Raw genomic sequence first — 23,844 nt, forward strand, 5'->3', positions numbered from 1 at the left:
CTCACTCCCTCTTTCTGCTCCAAAAAATATCTCCAATGGTCCACTTAAGGGGGCCCCTACCCATGTAAGTCTAAGGTCCCCAGAGAAGTTAGTCTCCCCCCTTGGTTTGTATCAATATAGCTTATGTGTCTGGTGGTACTTACAGCATTAATCTGGCATTGAACACAATTTTTACATCGAGCAGCGAAATGTCGGTCCCATCGTTTTCCCCGCGCAGCAAAAGAATTGCATCGTCCATTTCTTCAGGTCGGCGTACATGTGACGTGTCCTGGTGTCTGCTATTTTTATTGTTTACTGAGATGGTAACTTTTTGCTCTTTTTGTCACAGATGTGCCAACAATTGTGCCTCATTTTGCCCCAATTACAGTGGCTTTACGGGGGAACATCTTGAGGTTTAATTTCACCGTATTTCTCCCGAAGAACCAAAGTCTGGAATGCATTCGATGCAATCACACTAAGAGCGCTAAGAAGATAGATGTGAAGAAACTCCTCATCAATGCAGACAATTTCATTGACACTGTGCTCTTAAACGTCACCAGCAGTTCCGATTCGGGAGAATACTTCTGCTTTTACAAATCCACAAAAGTGTATTGGGTCGTTCTGGTGAGAGGTGAGCGTTCCGGAAGGGGAGAAAGGTGCCAGGCGAGCAAGCTGTGGATTGACAAAATGCTGTAAAACAGATATAAGGACAAGTTTTGATCTCCAGTGGTGTGGTTTAAAAAGACAAACTGTTCAGTATTGCAAAACAATGTGCAAACCTCTTCACTTCCTGATTAACACGATGGGTGTAGCAGGGTAGTGTAATGCATGCATTTGGGTTAAACGTTGCGCCGCTCACTTACGGCGCAATGCTGCAGATAAGTGTCACAGGAATTCATCTCTCCCATAGTTACGTCATCCTCATTGTTGCAGCCTCTCTGTCCCTCTTTCTCAGATGAAGGGTATCTGGAACCAGCTCCAGATAATTCCGTGTTCTTTTGCGTTGGAAGTCTCACTGCAGGACTTTTTATCTTCAGCGTCATTGGTTCGACAGTCCTCTGTAAGAATTACAGGGTGAGGTATTTCCTATAACTCAGACTGGCCAATGGGATTGCTTCAGAGCGCAATGTAACACCAGGATCTTTAAAATAAAGACATAATGCTCTGAAAAGAGGATTGAATTGGTGACTGATCTCCAGTATCCCTTTATTGACTTAAGGCTGCATTTAATAATTAAAAATCTTCTTGGGGGGATACACTGAAATAACTTAATGACTTTCCTTTTGGGTACACTTGTGTGTATGTGTGTTATATTCTATGTTATATGTTATTAGTGTTGTCCAAAGGATTCTGGGAATAGTGAAGAGGGAGTGCAAGGAAACAGAAAAGTAAAGGATGAACGTATTGAGGACTCTGCAAATGATGGATCCGTATATATGGTAAGTACATTTCCCTATGCGTCATGTGACTGCCACTAATTCCTTGTTCATTTCCCTGTGGATCATTTGACTGCTAATGATTCTCTGATCATATCCCCTCTTGCATCCATGATCCACTGAGAAATACATTTCTCCTGTCCCTCCACTGACGAATATTGCTGAAATCCTTACTCCAAAGGCATCAAAAATCCTGGAAGCCTCACAACCCCTACTTAATTACTCTATTAACCCTAACCCCTTTAATGAGGGAGATCAGTGAAGGCCTTTGGTCATGGATATGCACATGAGGAAAGGTACAGCACGCATGAAGTTCTGCTTCAGGTTACATTTGTTGTGCCGTAACTTCCCTCGGCAAGGATTTTTACCGTACTCCATAGACATTCTGGGCCTAACTTGACTGGAGGAAATTAAAAGGCATTTATTTTGCTTAATTGTATGAAAATGTGCTATACAAATTGAATTGAATTGAATTGAATTGAATTTAATTGAATGGAATTGAATTGAATTGAATTGAATTGAATTGAATGTCAGTCCTGGCATGAAATAATGCTGTTACAGAGAGTCCATGGGTTAGGGTTAGGGTTAGGGTTAGGGTTAAGAAAGTCTGACATATGGGCAACTTCTCACAGAACACTATAAAGGCCATTATATAAAAAAATTCAGTTGAAGGCAATGGATCGTAATCATGAATGCATGCACTACTCTGTATGAATGCTCATGAAAACATTGCATGGCATCCGTGATTCATCTACTTGAGGTACAGTACAGTAATGTATATAGTTACTTTTCTTATTACTGTATTATTAATATGCGCTGTGTTGTTATGTTTGAGATGTTCTAGTGCATTTTGACATTTTTCTTACGTGTTTTATATGCATAGAAAGGTTAAAAAATACACTATATGCTAGGACAAACATTTGATTGACACTAAATAACAACCGTATGTACCTGGTCCGAGTCGCACAAAGTCGACTTAAAAATAGACTTAGAATCTCATTCATAGCCTGGGGATTGTCTGTATAACAGCCTCAACCTGAATTTAGTAAAAGGATGATGTGCAATATTATATCTGGTTTGTTTGAATGTATCTGCCAATAGTTGACAGTTTTATCCAAACTACAAAATTTATAATTTTATACTTTAACCCCTGTATACAGCTATATGGAATATTTTCAGCAATCTTCCAAACTCCTGCCTTGGTTGGGGGGGGGGGGGGGGTCAACTGGAGCTTATCTCAAGCAGCAGAGGGCACATGCCTGGGGTCCATCCTGCGCAGGATGCCTGTCCGTCACGGGGCACATGCCTGGGGTCCATCCTGCGCAGGATGCCTGTCCGTCACGGGGCACATGCCTGGGGTCCATCCTGCGCAGGATGCCTGTCCGTCACGGGGCACATGCCTGGGGTCCATCCTGCGCAGGATGCCTGTCCGTCACGGGGCACATGCCTGGGGTCCATCCTGCGCAGGATGCCTGTCCGTCACGGGGCACATGCCTGGGGTCCATCCTGCGCAGGATGCCTGTCCGTCACGGGGCACATGCCTGGGGTCCATCCTGCGCAGGATGCCTGTCCGTCACGGGGCACATGCCTGGGGTCCATCCTGCGCAGGATGCCTGTCCGTCACGGGGCACATGCACACTCTTTGGTTAATAAGCTCATCTTTGCTCTGTGACGCTGAAACTGAGCACCAGTGCCACCCAGGGAGAACCGATAAACTCCACACACCCTGAACACAGACGGGATTCCAGCTGCCACCTGTGAAGGTGTGTGAGGTGACAGTGCTACCTGCTGAGCCACCAGGTCACCTGCTGTATTTCGCTTTGGTGATTTATTTTAGGTGTAAATAATACAGATCATTATCCGTCGGCTGGACTGAATGAATCAGGAGGATATAGCAGCATGGCCTCGTCGTGTGTCAGTGTTGATGCTTGCACTGGGCTGTCCCGGTGGACCCCCGAGGGCGGCCGACAAATCTGCCTTATTTGCGTGTTCTTTCGCCAAAGTGAAAATAAAGGTCTTGTCTTTATAAAATGTTCCATGATGATATTATTAATTTACACTCCACAGTAAAATAAAGGCAATGCATTTTACCATGCTAGATGAGGGGGAGTTCGCTAGAATTGCCTCTAGGTCAACTGGTGTTTCTCAAAAGTACCATTAGTGTCTTTGTGTGTGTTTTTGGGGGAAGCATCCAGTCCAAGGTACACCTGAGGACAGGATTACTGACTGCAGGCGCCTGGTAATTGATAATGGGGAAAATATGCAAAATGCATCATGCAAGTCTGACGCGGAGCTCATAGCCTGCTGATCACATGTATCTGATTGGAAGCCCTGTTCCCACATCCTCCTTTCATCATAAATCCCAACTGAATGACTGTACAAAACTGAAAGGCCGTACAAAAGCACTGGGAATAGGAATCTTCTTTTCTGTCCTGTGCTTTTCTTCAGGGTCTCCAACACGGCGCATCCTCAATTTACGACGTCCTGGATTCAGCCTCCCTGGCTAAGGAGACGAAAAAGAAGAAGGTGGAGCAGAGGGCAACCAAAGAGACATGCAAGGTGAACTGAGAATGGCATTGCAATTCAAAGGCCACACATTAGTACAACTGTCCTGTGAATGAATGAATCCTTAACAGCTCCACATAACCATAAATAAAGAGAATCCATTAATAATATGGCTAATAATAATTAGCGTATGGAAGATAAAACATTTCAGTTCTCCCATTGATGTAAACCCGCAAAATTATATTATGCATTTTCTGTCTTCCCTTTTAGATGCAGAAAACACAAAAGGAGGAAGATATCATTGAATCTGTCTATGAAAATTATTAAGTCTGTGTTTCCTTTTGCTGTTCCCTCTCTGCTCTGCTCCCTTCCGTGTGATTGGTATTCCTAAATCTCCGCTGCTCATTCGCTCTTTTCGCCTCAATAAATATTTTAAATAACTCCTTCTTAAGGTAATTGGATTTCACTGCTAAATGTTTTGCACTTTGGAGTACTGATTTTGAAATAACTGGCATATTAATTACAGCTAATGGATTTTATGCCACGACTGTAACCATTACTAGAATGGAGGTGGGCTGTGTAGCCTAATCGCAGGCACAACCGATTTGTGCAGAAATCACCGGTTCCAGTAGAAAATGTGTTTCTTCAGATGCCATTGTGTGTTACAGTCACTTCAAACCAACTCTAATAAGGTTTCCTGTATGGTTTTTGGTTAACCAAAAGACGCAAAGCCAACACATCATATCGGAGTCTTTAGGAATGTTCACAGAATACAAAATGCCGTCTGAACCCCCCTCTCTCCTTATATTGATCACGTGATAGTTCAGGATGCTACAAGCTACAGGATGTTCAGAATTGTTCATTAGAAGGGCTACTTGTATTGGCAAGGATTCATTTGGGTGAAAGAGAAAGTGAAAGCAGGGGTTAACATATCGTTTCAACAATGTATATAGTGACAGTAGTTTTCAGGTTTAACTGTTATTGCAGTGCAATAGACGTTAGTGGGCAGATTTTTGACAAACGTAAAATAAATTTAAATTCCAACATTAGGGGGCAAAACAAGGCGGTGAGTAAGGGGAAGGACAAGGGTAGACAGGAAAAACAACGTCAATGACTGGAGTGTACATGACGCGACAAATAGGTACTTAAATATTTAAAGACTAACAAGGGGCAAGAAATAACAGGCGTGGCTCATCAAGGTCACATGAGTGAGGAGACAGGATGGTCAGGCGCACAGGACAGGGAGGACAAAGCAATCACCAAACACGACAAAAACGAAGAGGACTGAATACTTTATGAATCCACCGTACAACATGAAAGTTGTTTTCCAGACAATGCAGAGGTAATCACGTTATTTGCTCCAACTCTTTTTTTTCCACATCCCCGGAGATCTCTCATTGGTCTTATTGCCACTTACCATCTCTTCCACTCACTTCCACACAACATGGGATATGTTTGGGGATTTAAAGTTCTACAATAATGCAGATTTCTTTTGTGACTCATCGTAAATGGAGTAAATTATGCTTCTAACTCCGGCAAAATTATAGCATTGACAGACGTCTGAATGAGGTGTTTTTAGGTAAAATATATTGTAGAAAGATGGATTATATCTTATATTATCTTATATTTATTTGGGGCATGTGCACCAGCCAAATGCATGATTATTATTTATACTGGTTGTCTTGGAAACACTGGTGTCCTCGGGTGAAACTGCACATTTTCACTTTAGTCACAGTCACACTGGCCAACACAGAGCTGGTTACAGATAGTCAGCAGATCCTTGCCTCGTAATTGGTCCCTGTTTGCAGTAAGGGGGAAACTGGGGAATTTCCAGTGACGTGTAAACAGCACTGTAAAACCGATATGGCTGCTTCCTGAAATGGGTGGAAATAAAGAAACGTAATGATAGAGTGCATGGCCCAACCACGTAGACTGGCAAGAAAATGGTAAATGGACTGCATTTATAGAGCGCTTTTCTACTCCTACGAATACTCAAAGCACTTTACATTTCATGCCTCACATTCACCCATCCACACACTCATTCACACACCGGTGGCAGAGGCTGCCATGCAAGGTGCCAACCTGCTCACCGGGAGCAATTTGGGGTTCAGTGTCTTGCTCAAGGACACTTTGATGGGGTCAGGAGGAACCAGGGCTCGAACCTGCAACCCTCCAGTTGCCGAACGAGAGCACTACCTCCTGTGCCACCATCTTCCCGCTTACCGCCTTCACTCTAACTTCACAAACCTTATTATACCCTTTAGACCTATGAATGTCCACATGTGTACCTGCCTCTTACTTGTGCTCACAGTCAGTTCAGTAGATAGATTGTTACTTTGTGTTAAAGTCACGAATGTCTGCAAAAAAAAGTGTGATGTAGACTTTCTCAGCTAATACAACTGATAATAAGACCAAGATAATGATACTGAAGCAAATAAATGATCAGAGGTGGAGATTCCAGGTCCAGAGAGTACAAATCCAGACCAAGATTTTGTTTCAACCAATCAGTTCAGTACTTGGTGACTGCGACTCTTTACGCTCAACTGGTCGGTTGAAACAAAATCTTGGTCTGGATTTGTACTCTCTGGACCTGGAATCTCCACCTCTGTAAATGATACATGTTCTCCTTGTTGCATGCACTAGCTAGTTTTCAGTCTCTGAATATGCTAGTCATGTGCTTACAGCAGCACATCTCCAGCAGGAACTGCTCACCTGGCCCAGACGACAAGCTTCTGTGTGCTGTCAAATGCAAAATGATTACGAAAGTATTTTCTTAATATCACTAGTAGAAGTGAGAAGCTGTTCGCGTCAATACTGCTAGCAGAATTTGTCTTAGCATATGCCCTTTGCATGCTATCCAAGGTCTTGCCTGCCCTGTTTTGCACAAAAAAAACATGTCTTAGGACCATGGGAGGAAGCCCAGGATCAATGTGAGTAGGTCTAAGACTCAGGATCTGAGTTTGACAGCAATCCACAGCAATGCTACCTGCTGGATCAACTTACTGTGACAAAGGTGGAGGGAGACGTAGCTGTCAGGGAAAAGTCATGTGACCGAAGTGTCTATGCTGATTAGCTCCACCTCCCTCTCATTCATAGAACAGGAATACACTAGTGTATTATGTTTTGTTTCAGCTCCAGCAATCCGTTCAGTTTGCATGCCGGGTCCTAATGTTGTGCTATTTTACTGCCTGACTCCTTTGCCTGAGTTTTTCCTGCTTTTCATTTGTTTTTTTTTTATTATTGTCCCCTGAAATTGCTTCTTTGTTTTCAGGTTATGTGGGGGTTACCCCAACCCTGCTCCTCCCCATAACTCCATAAAAGGAAATATCTGTACTCTAATATACTGTAATCCTCTTTCCAGGCCTCCTTTGCTTGGATACGTTTACCATCACGACGGAAGGAATTCACACGCCTCTGCTCGCTTGACATGCAGAGAAAATGCACATAAAAGTCCCAGACGTCTATCTGTCTTCCAACCACTTATCCTGGTCAGGAGAGTTCGGAAGAGGGTTAGATTTGAAAATGAATGCTTCCTTTACGCAAAGTACTGTATGCGGCAAAAGCTTTCCTTAGAGTCTGGTCCATGACATTCTTGCACTTGTAGTCCTCCTGTTGACGTTACCTAGCTATGCCCCTGTGACTGCTCTCATTAACAAGGTATTTTTGCCATCAGAACTGCCGCTGGCTGTTTCTGAGATGCCGGAAGAACCACATCTGTCACCAACGATCATAACACATTCAAAACCGCTTAGATCACACATTTCGCCTGTAAAGCTGTCGAACAGTAACTGAACTCCTCGTCTGTGTGCTGTGTACTGAGTCACAGCCACATGATTTTCTCTGCAAGGTCTGCTGGGAAAAAAAAAAACAGTATAGACAAGCATGATTTCTATGCTGGTGTACCTGCACAGGAAGCTGGACCATCAGCAATATTTCATTAATGATGCTGGTCCACCAGCACCAAAACACGACACATGCTGGTATAACCAGTATGCATTACGCTAAACAGCTAAGCTGGTCTTTGTTGTTTTTTCAGCAGGGAGACCAGGCTGTTGGCATAAGTGAGGAGCTGTAGCTAGTCAAGTGGTATCTGAATATAACAGGTGATTGAGCCAAAAGTATTAATTATATGCAGTCTCATGTCCTGACTGATTAATGGTCCACGTATGAAAACGGCCAAACAGCTTAGTTAATCAGCGAGTAGCTTGCGCAGCACTGACCGGTGCAGAACTTGCCGTTCTGTACTGATGACGTGAGCAACGCCGAACACCCGCGCGGCTCTGAGCACCGGGCACGCGCCTACGCGCGCGACCCCAGCACCGTGCAGCAAACATGGCGGCGGAGGGTGACTTCCTGATGCGCTATCGGGCTGTGTCAAATAAGCTGAAAAAGTAAGACGCGAAATAAACGTTTCACAGAGTATAGCTCGGTTTTTATCCCATTTCCCAGCCGCGTTTTATTGCATGTCTTCGCTGTTACAGGCTTGCTAGCAGGCTGTCTAGCTGGATGTGGGGCGGTCCCCCGGCTGTCAGTGGTAGCTAGCTGTTCAGTAAACGCTCCGTAATTTGCCTTGCACTTTGTTTAGCTAGACGGATAACCAGCTGATTAATTAATAACCAGGTAGTTGTGTATTAGCTAACCAGTTGGGTGTCGTAAAATTTATTACTAAACGTAGTGATTATAATTTCTTTAGCTTACATCACAGGCAGTTAGCGAGTTTAATAACGTGTCTGTTTGTAATCTTAATTATTTACTTTGCTGGCTCATAATGCAGTTTGGCAAAAATACAATGGATGCAGTTGTCCCAGTGTGTAATTATCAGCTATTATGGGTTAAGACAATGATTATTGTTGTGTTTTGCTTTTTTCTGTCAGGCGATTTCTGCGCAAGCCTAATGTTGCTGAAGCAAGTGAGCAATTCGGTGAGTTCTTTGAATTTCTCAGTAGGTAACTAATTGGCGGTAGTGACTTGCCACTGTGATTTAATGATTTATAGGTGGACACTGTTCTGCTTTCTCTCCGAAGTGAATCAGAGTAACCTTTCTTGCCTTGATCCCGTTCCATTTGTTTGTATCTGCATGTAACCTGTTTTCCTCCTGACCATCTCTCCTGGCAGGTCAGTTGGCCAAAGAGCTGAAACAACAGGACTGCCTGCAGTATGCAGCCTTTTGCAATCTGGCCATGGCGAGGTGAGGACCACAGACCCGCTTGCCTCCCTGCCTCCATTTAAGGACCAGAATCCTCTCGTTTACAGATGGATTTTCATTCCATGCGTAAGAGCGGTGTTGGTTTGTCAGACTGTCAGATCTGAGGAATAATGGATTGTGGGAGTCCGCTGGTACCTCATGTGGCGTAAATGGCTCTTTGTGTTGGTTTTCTATCCCACCTTCCTTGACCCCTAGTAGATGCATCCCTTGCTGGTTCTGTCCCTGATGATGGAGACATTTTGGATATTATGGAACTATGTGCACCTGCCACAGAATAGGCCTGGTGATTGTTTTTCCATATGACTTAGGATTCTCTGTACTTCCCACTAAAAAGAACCTTCAGTTCTTATATTCCCACAAGAACAATAAAAAGGTTCTCCGTATTATTTATATAATACATGTGTCTTTTTCAGACTGAAGCATAGGTATGCAAAATTTCCTGTAGACTTTTATTTCAGTTGTAATTCATTTTTTGTTGCATATATATTTAAACTGTATGAATTATGAATCCTGAAGTGATGTAAATCTAAGATTTTTTTTGTCTTCCTCCTCTTTGTGTTACTACTCTTGTGACCCCTGTTTCGCTAAGCCTGTGTTTACACTCGCACTGTGTGAACGTCACACCCTCAGGTGTGAGCAGACTTTATTCAATGCGCCAGGCGAGGCCCTCGCACTGACTGAGGCTGCCAGGCTCTTTCTGCTCTCCGAGCGGGAGAATCACTCACTGCAAGCCCCCGGCTTTGACGAGCACCTCCAGGCCGCACTCAACTGCTACAGTTTCGCCATCAAGGTGAATGCCGTCTGTTTGTGTCTTTAGCTTTGTCATGCACGCGGTGGCAAGTTGGTATTTCTGGCTCGTTTGCGTGGCATAGGTGCACACTTTGCTCTTTTTTTTTACGCTGATGCTTCTCCTTAATTCTGGTTTGGGTCATATTCCTGAGTCAAGCTGAATGATAAATAGTTAGACCTACCCAGTAGGTGTGTGTTGGGATGGCATATTTTTTTGTATTTGTGTGCCTGGGTTTTGGGTCAGAATTGCACTGACGTTGTCCTTGTTTTTCAGGTATACATAGAGATGAACCAGCCAGTGATGGCTGCCAGTCTGTCACTGGAACTGGGCAATGCTCTCAAGGTATCTGGCTTATTCTCACTCTACTTAGGCCTGCATATTCATTATTTACATATTGTCATGCTATATCTGCCTCGCTTGCGTATTACTTTTGATTAACACCATGTGCTAGATGAATAAATGTAAATACATTTGTGTATGCCTGCTCTCCCCACAGTGCCTGGTACTCAGTACATAAATGGATATGGTGAAAATGCATGGTTTCATTACGGCAGCCACTTCCCGCTCTGTTTGCACTGTTAAAATAGGGGTGGCTTCTTGTTGTGTCCCGGGAATGTCACGCAATCAGAATCGTCGTGTCAATTCCATATCCAGGAGATGAACCGGCCCGGGGAAGCCGTCGTCCATTACCAGCGAGCCGCGGAGCTGCAGGTCCAGACGCCAATCGAGTCGCTGCTGTCCATGGGGGAGATCGCCTCTTGCAAAATCCTGACACGTGAGTGGGGGCCTAGATTGAGCGACATCGAAGGGCGTTTTTGACTGATGCCGGTTGACATGTCCACTGGCATGACTGTCTGCATGGAAAATGCTGACCTGAGGATCAGATTTAAACGCGAAGCCTGGAGCATGTGTGTGTCTTTTTGTCTTTTTCTTTCCACTGGGTGGGGAGCTTGCGTAGTCACCAGGTTTGAGACATGTGCCTTCGCAGGTGATTACTACGGTGCGCTGGCAGTGCTGACGGAGATGCAGTTTGTGTGTCAGGAGCGCGGCCTGCAGGTTCCCGGCACGAACACGCCCGTAGGTGAGGCACTCCGCCATTACTCTGCAGTGATGTCACTTCCTGCTGATGTCATGTCTTGGGGGGTGTATTAGCAGTAACAGAAATCATATCCGTAAAAAGGACAAAGCAACAGCACCAGACAGACAACAGGCAAGCAGGGGAAGTAGAATTTGATGAGGCAGCAAGACGCTGTGAGCGAGCAAACAGCAACACCCTGTGGCTCCTTGCTGCAGACTTAGAGGATTTTTCATCCTGTCATCCCCACACCTGCTGTCTTAAGCTACCATTGCATTATATAGAATTAGGCGTAAAGTCGTCTTAATCTTCTTGTGATAAAATGTGGAAGCATTTTTTATTTATTTTTTTGCAGTGGGTAATTTTGTTAAAAAGATACTGTACTGGAAGGTATGTGGACGCTTCTCGGTTTATGATGGTTTGCCTTAAGACGCTTCGACCTTACAGTGGTGTGATAGGGATGGGCGTTCAGTAGTCCTCTTTGAACTTGGGTCTGTTCCCAGGCCAGCGATATACCGTGCGATATTTTCTATTCGTGCTGGGCGATGGCAGCATCCATCCAGCCACACTTAGTCTCCAGTGTTTCCCCTATCATTATATTAGGGGGGTTGTCCCGCCCCCCCACCCTTGACGGTCAAGTTAATTTTATTTAATTTTATTTTCTATATAGCGCCAGATCACAACAGAGGTCATTTAAGGTTCCCTTTCCTATAGAACAGGTCTATACATTGTCCTTTTATTAAACAAATAACATAAGACTATTTAGTTTATCTTATTTACACAACAGCTTGTCATTTTTGTCTCCACGCGGTCGCACGTTTACAATTCTCCTCTGTTCCACGCCGGTGCGCGTGCACAGACACATGCGCGCACACACACAGGTGAGCACACTCACACCAGCGGACAGAGAGCGCGCGTCGGAGAATATGTCGCGTCAACCACCAGAAAAACAAACGGAAATATCTGCGTCCCAGGATGGTTAAGATGGCAACAAAAGCTGCACACTTTGTGGATAATTGTCAATAAAAGAAATGTTCTGATGTTTAGTTCAGTTGTTATACTGACTGCTGTCATTAAAAGAAACACATGAACACCATGAATCCTGTCGGTGTCCGGCAGCCCCCCCCCCCACCCCAAGCTGTAAACATAGGAGAAACACTGGTCTCTGTAGCTATCGCGACTGTAAACATCTCATACAGCGTTTAGCAGTGTATCCTGTTTAAATTGTTATAGTAATTATTTGTTCACTTATTCCATAACATTAGTTATTTACTTATCATATTCATATTCAATGATATCATGATATAATAGCTTATGATGGGTTTAAAATGGGATTCTTTTAATTTCCGTTCATTTCTATCAATATTTGCCAACATTCTTTCTAAAAACATTCCGTTAAACCAATTAATTTTGTTTAAGAGATGGAAGGCGATGTAATAATTTAAATGGCTTCCAAAACCCCTTGATTGTGTTATTTATATGCTTAAATATTTAACTACAAAAAAAATGGGAGCCTTTAATTCCACAGCTTTTATCCGTAATGCCTCCTGGTTTTTTTTTTTGGATTAAGTGCAGAGCAAATGTTCATTTTTCCTTTTTAAAAGGGAAATATTATTACACTGTCACTGCAACCGCTTGCCGGTGTCAGACCGATGAAGCTCAGTAAAGGGCAGAATGATAAAAAATCCCGCATTTTTAAGAATTTCATGTAAACCTTCCCCACATCCTTTTACTGCATTAGTGCTTTCAAAGTGGCTGGATGCTGCATTAACCTTAAGCAGCACTGATACTTTGGGGAAACTTCTGGAACCGGCATTTAAATGTTTTCTGGTTCCTCAGAAATTCAGAGAACACAAAACGCATGTGAAATCCGCGCATAGCTGTACAACTCATTTGTTCTCCAGCTGAGAGATTCGGTGCCGTGAAGCCGGTTGTGTTGGGCAAGCAACTGCACGTACATGGCCAACAGTCGGAGCTTTCCATGACAGCAGAGCACTATCAAAACATAATTAAAAACGTATTAAAAACCCATTTTGCATGGATAATCATGCGTCAAGCATAGCAAGGTTAAAAAGAAAAGCACTGCCCTGAAAGAGACTTCAGTAGTGGTTGGTGGGGGTGGGGGGGGGGGGGGTTGCATTTATAGACCAGCTAGTGCTGTTACATTGTGTTGAAAAGGTGACCCTCATGTGCAGAAGAATGCTATTAAAATGTCATTCTATCCTGGCTTTTTGTGTGACTATGAAGGCTGTCAAAGAAGGCAGATTTTTATTTGTTTGTTTGTATGTTTTTCTTTGGGGGGAGGGGGGGGGGCACAATTTCAATAACACGCAGCGAAATGGCGCCGTGTTAAATGTCAGGACGTTGCACGCCGTAAACCGATTCCTCGCTGCTTTCTCGCATCCTCGATTCCGTGTGCGGAGGCGTACGCAGAGGCTTACGTGATCACCTCTCTCGTCACTTCGTCATCGGACACAGTTTCTCTGCTCTTCTTCCTCTCAGGAGCCTTTCTGGACATCGTGGCCAGATGCGAGGTGACCAGAGTTCTCCTCCTCATGCTGCTTGAGGTGCATGAAGATTTGAACCACAATATATATATATATTTTCTTTTTTTCTGGACAAACGAAAAGGGTGCCATGTCTAAATGATGTCTTCCCCCCCCCCCGCCTCCTCCTTCCCAGCCCCCCCCTCAGAAGCTGCTTCCGGAGCATGCTCAGACCCTGGAGCGTTACGCCTGGGAGTCTTTTGACTCTCATAGCCAAGGTAGTAGTTTCTCTCATTGACTGACTATCTCTTGCTTCTGTCCTGTGGACAGCAGGATCTGCCATGGAAGGAGAGGCAAATTGAAGAAACTAACCACTGCTTGCACATGTAAACACTCAGTATAGTGGGGACAGTGTGGGAGAACTGGTTTTGAGTAGTACAATAGGCTTGGAATAAATAACAAAGGAAACGTAATGCAGCTTAAAAAATAGCCCTGCGGTGTGATTTTTTAAACCAGTTTCAATTTCACTTCCATTTGCAGTGACTTTAGATTGAATCCTCCCCTGAGCTCTTATGCATTGCATGTCAAGAGGTTGCCTCTCTCACTCTCTCTCACTCTCTCTCACTCTCTCCCTCTTTCCTTCAATATTCTTCTCTCCTTCAGTGACGTTTCTTCCGGAGAACGTGTTCCTGCTTCTGCAGTCTGTGGTGGTAAGTGCTCGGTTGCCGTGCCGTGACAGAGACGAATCACTGCATCAGTGCCGCTTTCATCCAGCTGGGTTCATATTTATAGGCGTTAAGCATCTTGCTGGCGAGTCGCTCACATGCCGCACCTCGTCGCTTCTGCTGTTTGGCTTTCCGGCCGCGCGTCGGTGCACAGGACGGATGGCTGTGCTCTGCTGTCGCCGAACAGCTGGTCAGCGTGTGGCGGGTTGTAAACATGCCCACGCCTCACCCACCAGATGTTGTCTGATTCTTCGACTGTGAAACGAGAGAGTTATTTCTCATTTTTTTTTAGGCAGTTAGCAATATTGTTTTTAACATCATAGTATGTCCACAGGCAATGTCGCAGCTAATGACCCATCCTTACGACAGCAAGGCTACACTTGTGAATATTTTTCTGGCCTGTTCATTCAGTTATACTTGTATAGCGCATTTTTACAGCATTATATTGTAAAGCACTTTACATTATCCCTTCCCAAAGCCCCCAGTGATCCAAGCAGAGGAACCAGCCTCAAAGGGGGAGCCCACCCCCCCAGGGGACCAGCAGGCGAAGTCAAATGCCAATGACAAAATCCTAATTAACACAGTCTAAATTTTAAACAGTTGAATACAGCAGTCTGCTTTTGCATTATGGCCATTTCATTGCTTTTAGCATCACAATAAGTCAAGTGGCAGTGTAGTAGCTGAAGAGACGTCTTTTGACGTCATGGCTATTGTTGCGTATATAACAGACTGGGAATAGCTGACGCGAGCTGACGTGGAATGTGGTTGGTTAGTATAACAGCTGTTCTTCTCTGATTGGTTCTGACAGCAGCACAGTGGAGAGCTGGGTACAGGGGAGTAACGTGTCTGGGTGTGAGATGTTCCCCATGGTGCCTGTTGCATAGTACTGAGGTCATGTTGCTGCCCTGAGATCAAATATACCTCCATTTATAAATATTAACTGAGCGGCGTATAATTAGGTGTAAGACTGCCCTCAGGGACTGGGTGGGGGCCTGCAAAATGCAGTGTCCTCAGATAAATGTGGGCAAAGGGTGACGTTCGCCCGCTGAGATTAATGGCGAAGTGGGATATCTGCGGAGGAATGAAAATGGGCTCCTATCGTCTCCCTCCAATCAGATAAAGGAATTCATTTCTGATTAGCAGTACGGGGAGATTACGGAGTGAGGTCGTGCTCTATCTCTGAGAGCCACTCGCATTCCTAATTGGCTGATTAGGTTCTGCCTCACTCTTCCCCCCCCCCCCCCGTCCCTTTTTTTCTCTCGGCACGCTCCTGAGAGCTGGCTGCGTGAGCCCTGCCTATAGATTGCTGATGTAACAGATTATTACGGCCCAATCGGTGCTGCTTTTCTTTCTCTCTTTTTTTTTTTTTTTTTTTTGGAGTGTGCTGGCCATGTGTGATGTGTTTTTAGGGGTGTGATGATGTAGGGCGCTGACATCTGTGCCCCGCAGATGGCCTGTCAAGAAAAAGATACGGAATCTTTGAAATCCCTGCAGACCGAGTTGTGGTGAGTGCCTTCTGAATGCTCGCTTATGTAAGCATTATGTATTATTTATCGTGAATCCTACCAGTATGGAATATCAATTGCCTCTGTCCTTTGTCTCCATCCCTCCCTTTCCATTCATTTCTCCAGGCCCCTGCTTTCTGCAGAACAGAATCATCTCCTCCATTTGGTGGTACAAGAACGCATCACCCCCTCTGGACAAGGCATTTAATGGAACATTCCCATTGTATTCTAGCAGACAGGTTATCGGCTAGGCCAAGGCCCATGCAGCACGAGTACAATGAAGGTCTAGATCTGTATCATTCTCCTAGAACAGCCTGCGCCATTCATACAGGGGTGGAGTTTGACTTGTGTCCTTTGTTTATATGTAAATCTTGAGTTGTATAAAGTCTTTAAATATGTAACTTAATAAATGACTTGAAACGGTACATTTTGTTCGAATGGGTCTGTGTATTAGACAGTATGATGGTAGCTCTGTTGCATTCGAGTCCCATCTCCGCTGTGTGTGTCGAGTTCCCCCAGAGTCGTGGGTTTCCTCTGCATTTATTCGCTCAGGATTCCTCTCACAGTCTAAAGACATGCAGTTAGGCCAGTTGGTGTCTCTGAATCTCCCATAGGGTATGATTTTGTGTGTGTGTGTGTCTGACCAGGGTAAGTGGTTAGAAAATGGCAGGATGATATGTTGTAAATACATTATCCTATAGTCCAGATTAGATCAACATTTTTGACCTAAAATCGCCTTTTTTTGTATATTCCTGTCTGATGGTCACTTGCACTTTGCTAGACTGAATAATCAGGAGCGTTTATGCGATGTTCCTGCTCCCGTACTCTAACATGTGCACTGGTGGACTCCCTCGACAGACACATCGTCCCCCGCAGACAAAACAACACGAGGCATCCACGGGCGAACGGGAGGCCCTGATGCGGTGCGGTTTGTGTGCGCATACTGTGTCTTTAAAGTGGGGAGGGGAATATTAATATACTCCATAGGGCTGGGGAGTTCTGCTTCCCGGAAGAAATCCTATACCATGGGGCGACTGCACTGCGTGTGTCTTCGCGTGCATATGGGCTGCTTCACAGGGGGTGTGCACTTTTCATTAGAAACCTGTGAAAATATTTCCCAGTCTCAGGTTCCGTTTTTTTATTTTTTTTTTAGAGCTTTTGTTTTTCTTACCTTCCCTCCTTTCGCTCGAGGCCCTCGTCCTCCACCATTTTGTCGTCATTAAAAACGTGCAGTTTCTCCTCTCGTTTCCTGATTTCATTCACGCCGTGTGACTGGTTGTCTGTCGTCAGCTCTCCTCCCTCCTCTCTGAGGGGTGTCCCTCAGTCACAAACCCTGACTGTTTATCTGCCCATCCTGCCAGGTTCTTTGGTCTAGGTCATGATGAGCGACGGCCCAGAACCACAAAGCCGCACGCTGCTGCTTTTTCGCTTGTGAGCAGTAGACACGTTGCAGTTTGACCGAGGTGCTGCTCCGTTTTTGTGGATTCTCTCCAGAAGGAACTACTTGCCTGAATCCCCTGAATGCCTGATCACTTCCCTATTGGCCGCTTCCCACTGCCACCAAGAACCGAGCCAAACCATGAAAAGATGCTTTTCCATTGTATATTATGCAAGCCGTACCTGCTCTGACATGTACCTGCGCTGACATGTACCTGCTTACTAGCAGGGCTAAAGTGTGACCAAACCGAGCTGGTTGTGTCACCACCATCTGATTGGTTGAAATGACACAAGTAAGAACCAGTCATCTACGTCAATATGAATTTATTATCTAAAGGAAAAAGGGCATATTGTATATATTATTCCGTAGTATTAGTATTGCCCTTCGCCATGTATTAATCCATTCCCGATAACAGAATTTGAAAATTTCTAGCTACTTGTAAAAGTACTATAGAATGGTTGAAAAGAATGGATCCGTAATGGAAATTGACACAAGCTCATGCTAATTCCGTCAGTGTTTGATGCAAACATAACATGGCAAATCTCACAGACGTGCTAGCGGAAATTAGCACACAGTAAGTCATGATGTGCAACGTGTGAACAGTAAACATGCGTATTCGGTTATACGTCACTGTCGCTCTACAAACCCAGCAACGCTTCTACTGAACCAACCCTTCTGCAGTGGAAAACCGAAGCGAGCTGGAACCGTGCTGTAATTAATGTTGGCCTGGTTCCTGTATGCCAGTGGAAAAGCACCATATAGCCCTTGAGATCTCCCTTTGGACACAGAATAATGAATAGGAACACAAAAAATACAAATGATGGGCAAAACGACTTTTTCTCCAAAAAAACTTCATAAAACATGATGCAAATTTACACTGATTAAAATTCCAGTAAAAATGTTAGAAAAACAAATTTTATATACATGTACAACGTGCTTAAACATAGAAGTTGTCCTGTTTTACCTGAATTATTTCTTATCCAGTACAGTTTTTTGGCCTGACTGATCAAAGATGGATATTCAATAAATCTAATATCTATATATATGTAAAGTAATATATGGCTCATAAAATACAGTCATTGAAATTACATTTCAGCATTATGTATATATCAAAGTCCTATCAATAATGTACCATGCTACCTACCAGTGACTTATTACACAATAATGCAGTTTAGACTGTCACAGCTTAGAGGTGCTCTGGCATGCTTCCATCGCAAATGGAAAACTTGGAACTGTTCTGTTTGAGCAGGGTTGCGTGGAACGTTATGACAAACACTTATCACCCCTGTCAGTCACACAAGCACCAACGCTGACCAGTTTCATTTTCGGCGAGAGCAATTTAATTCCCGAAAGCTCGCCATAGTCTGTTGTGCCTGCCACCATTTAGACCTTGTGGAGTTTCTAAAAACAAGGGAGAGAGTGAAACCAAATGTTGCTTCCCTCCAACGGACCACTTATTATTCACGGCACGATGGTTAATGACGACTGGGGTTTGTTTGCCCGTGCCATTCATGGAAGCCGTTGTTTTGTACTCCGATAATGCCCCCGGTGTCACATTTAAGCAAACCTTGTAAACTTGACAAAAATCACATGCATAATTCAACTTTCATCTTCTACCAAATGAATGAACACCATCATACAGAAATGGGTTCAAAGGAAGATCAGTCCTTGGGTACCACACACTCACTAAGTAACGTTTGTTATATACAATGTGTTTTAGTTAATTCTTTGTACCATCTCCCTGTTTATAACCCTTATGTAATCTGCCACCTCCTTCATCATTACAGTCTCTCAATTTCTACAATTATTCTAAAATGGATAGAAGTTGATTCTTCCACCAGTAAAAACATATTGGTACGATACAATATGATACGCTGTATATTTTCATCTCCTCTTTCAGATCCTTATCCTTTGTGACTCAACTAACCAGTGAGTTACTAAGAGACTGCGGAATATCTACTCTTGGCTTCTTTATGAAAGTATTCTTTGCCTTCCTTTTGCCCCCCCGGCCTTTTCATAACTCGGTGGTCGTCTTGAGCAGGAAGAAGTAGCAGATGCTGGAGATGAGGGTGAAGACAAAGGAAATCCACGCCAGGACGTAGGAAGGGCCGTACCAGCCTTCCTCGTCCGTGTGGAAGGTGGCCGTGTAGACAGACGCAGCGATCATTATACAGAGACCTGGAAGTTTGAGAAACACAGTCAGAACAATGCAGCTCAGACAGGAGCAGGAAGAAGGCTTACAAGGGAGCGCTCTGGCCTATTGAGACGATAAATAGAGGCTAAATCAGGAATCGTGAGAGAAGGGACTATATAATAGAAGGGAAAGATAGATATTACTGGAATGGCACTGGTGCTTTAAGTTCCACTTTAATTGACATTAATGTCACATGCTTGTGTATGTATGTGCGTATTTTAGTGAGATTTTTTATACTGTCAGTAGATTGTTTATAGATTCTTAGCACATACTGCGTCGATGAAATTATTCTCAGACCTGCAATCAGGGACGGATTATGGGTTGTGTGGGCCCCACCACCAGCACCACCACCACCACCACAACCACCACAATTCAAGGGCCCTTGGCAGCCAAACGCCCTCCCTATAGGGTCAGGGACCCTTGTAGGCAGAGGATCAAAGAATGTAGGCCCTCTAAAATAGACAAACGAAAATACATTGTTGATAAGCATTGCAAATTGTTTTGGGCTAGGGGCCCCATGGGCCCCCTGCACCCCAAGGGCCCCTGGGCAGCGGCCCCGCTGGCCCGGTCCGTAATCCGTCCCTGCCTGTAATCATATCTTTGTGGGGGCTCCTCACTCATTTCTATGGGAAAAATGCTAATGCATTTTATTGCTTACCTGCTTGTCTTGAATTGCCCCTCTGGGGACAAATTAAGTATTTTGAATTGAATTGAATTGAATTGAATTGAACCGAACTGAATTGAATCTAAATTAATTGAAACTGGAAGAAACAACTGGCAGAGTGAGCTGCACTCTCAAAAAAAGGTAAAAATTAGTACCTTCGTTGTCACTGGGGCTGTACCCTTGTATTTGTACATTTAAAAGTACAGGCATGCACTCTAAAGAACATTCCAAAGGTACAAATAAATGGTACAGAAATGAGAGTCCATTTCTGTACCTTAAAAAGTACAGTTACCTACAGCAAAGGGTACAACTGACAGACCCTTGAGTGTACAGCCCCAGTGACGAGCAAAGGTACGACTTCTTATTTTTTTCTGAGAGTGTGGTGAGGCTGCTGCAGTGGGCACCTGCCGGGGGGGTGTGAGTGTGTGTGGGCCATCAGAGCGTGTCGGGACGGCCTACTCACAGGAGATGAGCTGGAAAACGCAGGAGAGTATGAACTTCTGCCCCTTTTTGAGCAGGAAGAGCTGCGCCACATACACACAAAGGCCCAGGATGGAGAACAAACAGGCCAGGACTGTGGTGGCCTGCACAACCTGGAGTGGCTCTGGGGAGGGAAACGATGGGGGTGGGCGGGGGGGGGGGGCGGTGATATTCAGAAGCAAATGAATGATGTGTTCGCAGAAACGTATAAATATTGTGACTATCAATCATTATCAAAACAAATGAGATATGGGATTAATATTACTTAACAATGACTAAGGGAATGGTACTCTATTAGCATAATAATAGGGTGAACAGTGTTCTTCTGTTTTGTGTGTAGAGTAATGTGGGACGTCTACCGTCAGGGTAACTGCCAGGCAGTTCACTGTATGTCCAGCCTCTGCCCACCATTCTCCACCTTCCCCACACGTCTGTCGCCATTGTGTCCGTATACCACCACGCCTAAGAGAGACGGCAGATTTCACTCAGTGAACATACAGACACCACAAAAAATGACGTGAATAGATCTCCAAATGACGGAAGTATAGCTAGATGAGGCATATATATCAAATACATCCATCTGACTTCTTCCGAGTATGAAAACAAATCTCAGGAATGTGACTAAAATGCTTCATCAGAACCTGAAAACTATTACGGCCGAAACACATCATAGAAACAGACATTTTATAGATCCCCTGAAGTCTGAATGTGAGGGTGTGTGTGAACAAAGCCGCGGATTGTCTAGTCTAACGCCAACTGCGAAGTGTTAACAGGTGGAGGCAGAAAAGTCAACAGCTGAGGACAGGAAGGGCAGTCCCGATGAGGGAGGGACTCGGAGTCACACTCACATTTTTGATGGTGGCGATGAGGAGGAGGATCACAGTGGTGACGTGAAGGGTGAAGATGCTGGCCACGTGTATCCACATGGTCCCTGAAAGAGAAGCGCCGAAAATACGTCATGCAGTTGCTGGCTTCCATTTGCAGTAACTGGCCTCTGCAAGAGCAGAGACACACTGGCAGCTCTTCTGATGGTATAAGTTACTACAGAAAGTTCCCAGAAGTCTTCAGATGCATGTTAGATGCCTAAAACATGATAATGTGTTGCACAGTGTATGACTTCAAATAAGTTATTACCTTAAAGTAAATGCATATAGGCTATATAAAATATAGTACGTATGATTCTCTACTGCAGCAGAAATTTGTGACTGACAACAAGGCATCATCAAGCTACCAGCCTTGTGGTTTCCATACAACCCTCACCAAATGTCCCCATTGTAATGTAAACTAAAATATTAGCACTAAAAATTGCATATACAGCTACATATTTAAACATACTGACAGAGTACTTTAATCCTTAAGATCTTACCACACGAGTATGATACTCATAAGCAATATTAAAGCCAAAATATCCATTTAAGCAAAAGAGTGCAATCTAAATCCCATGTCTTTTTCGCGAAATGGGAAAGGCAGACTTCATTATCGATCTTCCAAAACATCTGGGAGTGTCCCATTAAATCAACAAAGTCTTTAAACCTCCAAATCTGTCTATATTTGGTTAATATATTTAAATCAGAAAATTAATTAGTCAGCAACTTTTCGCAACACGGTTCGGATATTTAACTGAAAGCCAAGTAGATTACCAATGATTTTACTAGTATTAGTAAACTACGAATACATAATTATCCTACCTGTTACGGTGCGTTTCCAGAAAATGAACTCGCGCTTCCAAGTATTGCCGTTTAGAAGTGAAAGCAACTCGAATTATGTAGTCAATGCAGATTTACCTTTTAAGTATATTTTACGTGTATATTTCACTTTCTTTACTTGTAATATATCTTTCGCTTAAACGTAAAACAGTTTCAGATTAACTCGATTAAATTAAACTATTTAACGACATATATGTTAAAAGTACTAAGTACTGGATCTTGCGTCCAATCTGAATGCACTGAATAGATTTTAAATGGGTGTGCAAGGCAGTCGATTTATTTATTGACGCCCTCTTCGTCGTTTCTAAATTTCAGATACAATATTTCGATCCCGTATGCTACACAAATTCCCATAAACACAGAGACCCCACCCCGCCTTCTGTCCTCCCCGCCTTCTTCATCCACCCCTCTGCTGTCTCTCATTTCCCAGTTGGCCATGCCCAACTACTTTCTCTTTTATGTCCCAGCTCTGCCTTATTTATGCTTGTCCACATTGAACAACATAATGAAGCGAAAATGCTTCTTTTTTTTTGATGACATATGTTTGAACTTAACTTGAAGATGCATTTCTGTGATTTATTTTTTTTATCGTATAATTGTTACTTTGTATGCTGGCTATAGATTCCGGAACAGGATTTTGCGCTGCATGTCATACTCGCATTGGGATTTTTAAGCTTGCCCTGCCCCCTGTATCACAGCAGTCTGGGCACAGAGTTCATGCACTTCATTTGGGTTTGCCCCCACCGCACTGGCACGCCTCCCCACGCAGGCACAAAGCAGACCTTTTTTGAATAGCACAACCCTGCGCTGCATAAGGCTGGGGCCCCACACCCTCAACTATGCTAGTCAACCAAGCTAAAAAAAAACACCCGCGCACACACAGCCATTCCTTTAAGCTGAGAAAAGCTTATTGAACCATGTGCAAGATGTTGCAATACATGAATCCAGTACATATAAAACTCACCTTCTTAAGGGAGAAAGCAAAAAAGAGTGTTCAAAGGAAATGTCCGTAGATCAGGCTCATATTTTATATTTCTTGTAAACAAGTGCAAGGGCTTTTCAAAAGGCACGTGCGTTCCACATTAGTTAGCACAGTGGCTAACCATGTACCGTCTGCTTTAATGGTTTCTTCACGAATAATTTAATTATATGCTCACTATAATATTGTTGAGGTTTCCAAAGTATATATGGCGTCATGTTCCGTATATTCTCAAAGTAAATGGTTAATGATACCATAATTTTTCAACGTGGGCAGTCTTTTTTCATATATTGTACTTATGTAAACATTTTTTTCCGCCGTTTTCACCGGTTTTAGTGTTAGCTGACACGTTTAGCCTTTAACTCTCCCTCACCGCCTCCTCGCCACGCTTGCTTTCGCACCGGCTCCCCTTCTCCTCTCAATGAAATCCAGACACTCATACCCTGTTCCAAAGATTCTGAGTGAAAACAATACCTCTACGTAACCAGGCAACCACTTTGCGTCACCAGTTGGCCCCGCCCCCTCTAACTGTTCTGGCCTTCCAGTACAATGGCTGTATGCAGCCCAGCCAGCCCGCTAGATGAGGACCTTAAGTCGTTTAACATTTGTTATTTTTCTTAGTCTTACATTCTTATGTTGAGACCTCAAATCCTCAAAACTTAAATTCCATTTAAAAT

The 23,844-nt window shown here is 43.9% G+C and overlaps 3 protein-coding genes across 4 annotated transcripts in view; 2 read left to right on the forward strand and 1 right to left on the reverse strand.

The window, feature by feature from the left end:
• The window catches only part of LOC125742507 (transcription factor 20-like), a 34,492-nt gene extending 30,132 nt beyond the window's left edge, over window positions 1-4,360 (forward strand). For both annotated transcript variants that reach the window (XM_049014576.1, XM_049014577.1), the window contains exons 7-11: window positions 329-610; window positions 935-1,053; window positions 1,314-1,418; window positions 3,864-3,974; window positions 4,191-4,360. The gene's annotated coding sequence lies outside the window, so the exon portion shown is untranslated. The remainder of the gene's footprint in view (window positions 1-328; window positions 611-934; window positions 1,054-1,313; window positions 1,419-3,863; window positions 3,975-4,190) is intronic.
• A 3,793-nt stretch (window positions 4,361-8,153) lies between these two features.
• Window positions 8,154-16,131, forward strand: f8a (coagulation factor VIII associated). Its single transcript, XM_049014635.1, has 12 exons — window positions 8,154-8,311; window positions 8,795-8,841; window positions 9,036-9,108; window positions 9,757-9,916; window positions 10,190-10,258; window positions 10,571-10,691; window positions 10,905-10,997; window positions 13,494-13,558; window positions 13,673-13,754; window positions 14,140-14,186; window positions 15,651-15,706; window positions 15,833-16,131. The coding sequence occupies exons 1-12, from the start codon at window positions 8,253-8,255 to the stop codon at window positions 15,912-15,914; spliced, it is 954 nt and encodes a 317-aa protein (XP_048870592.1). The 5' UTR covers window positions 8,154-8,252; the 3' UTR covers window positions 15,915-16,131.
• Window positions 16,132-17,962: 1,831 nt separating this feature from the next.
• On the reverse strand, window positions 17,963-22,565 carry emp1 (epithelial membrane protein 1). The gene is made up of 5 exons (XM_049014652.1): window positions 22,171-22,565; window positions 21,331-21,413; window positions 20,842-20,944; window positions 20,466-20,606; window positions 17,963-19,322 (listed from the first exon to the last, which is right to left on the reverse strand). The coding sequence occupies exons 2-5, from the start codon at window positions 21,406-21,408 to the stop codon at window positions 19,159-19,161; spliced, it is 486 nt and encodes a 161-aa protein (XP_048870609.1). The 5' UTR covers window positions 21,409-21,413; window positions 22,171-22,565; the 3' UTR covers window positions 17,963-19,158.
• Window positions 22,566-23,844: the final 1,279 nt, after the last annotated feature.

Source organism: Brienomyrus brachyistius, chromosome 5 (genome assembly GCF_023856365.1).
Source record: "Brienomyrus brachyistius isolate T26 chromosome 5, BBRACH_0.4, whole genome shotgun sequence".
NCBI lineage: Eukaryota > Metazoa > Chordata > Actinopteri > Osteoglossiformes > Mormyridae > Brienomyrus > Brienomyrus brachyistius.

Coding starts and splice junctions, on each gene's coding strand:
- emp1 (XM_049014652.1), bottom strand. CDS start 21,408: ATGTGGATACACGTGGCCAGCATCTTCACCCTTCACGTCACCACTGTG. Junction 20,945..21,330: donor TCATCGCCACCATCAAAAAT/GTGAGTGTGACT, acceptor CGTCTCTCTTAG/GCGTGGTGGTATACGGACAC. Junction 19,323..20,465: donor CGTTTTCCAGCTCATCTCCT/GTGAGTAGGCCG, acceptor TCAAACTTCCAG/GTCTCTGTATAATGATCGCT.
- f8a (XM_049014635.1), top strand. CDS start 8,253: ATGGCGGCGGAGGGTGACTTCCTGATGCGCTATCGGGCTGTGTCAAAT. Junction 8,842..9,035: donor TGAAGCAAGTGAGCAATTCG/GTGAGTTCTTTG, acceptor CTCTCCTGGCAG/GTCAGTTGGCCAAAGAGCTG. Junction 10,692..10,904: donor CTCTTGCAAAATCCTGACAC/GTGAGTGGGGGC, acceptor GTGCCTTCGCAG/GTGATTACTACGGTGCGCTG.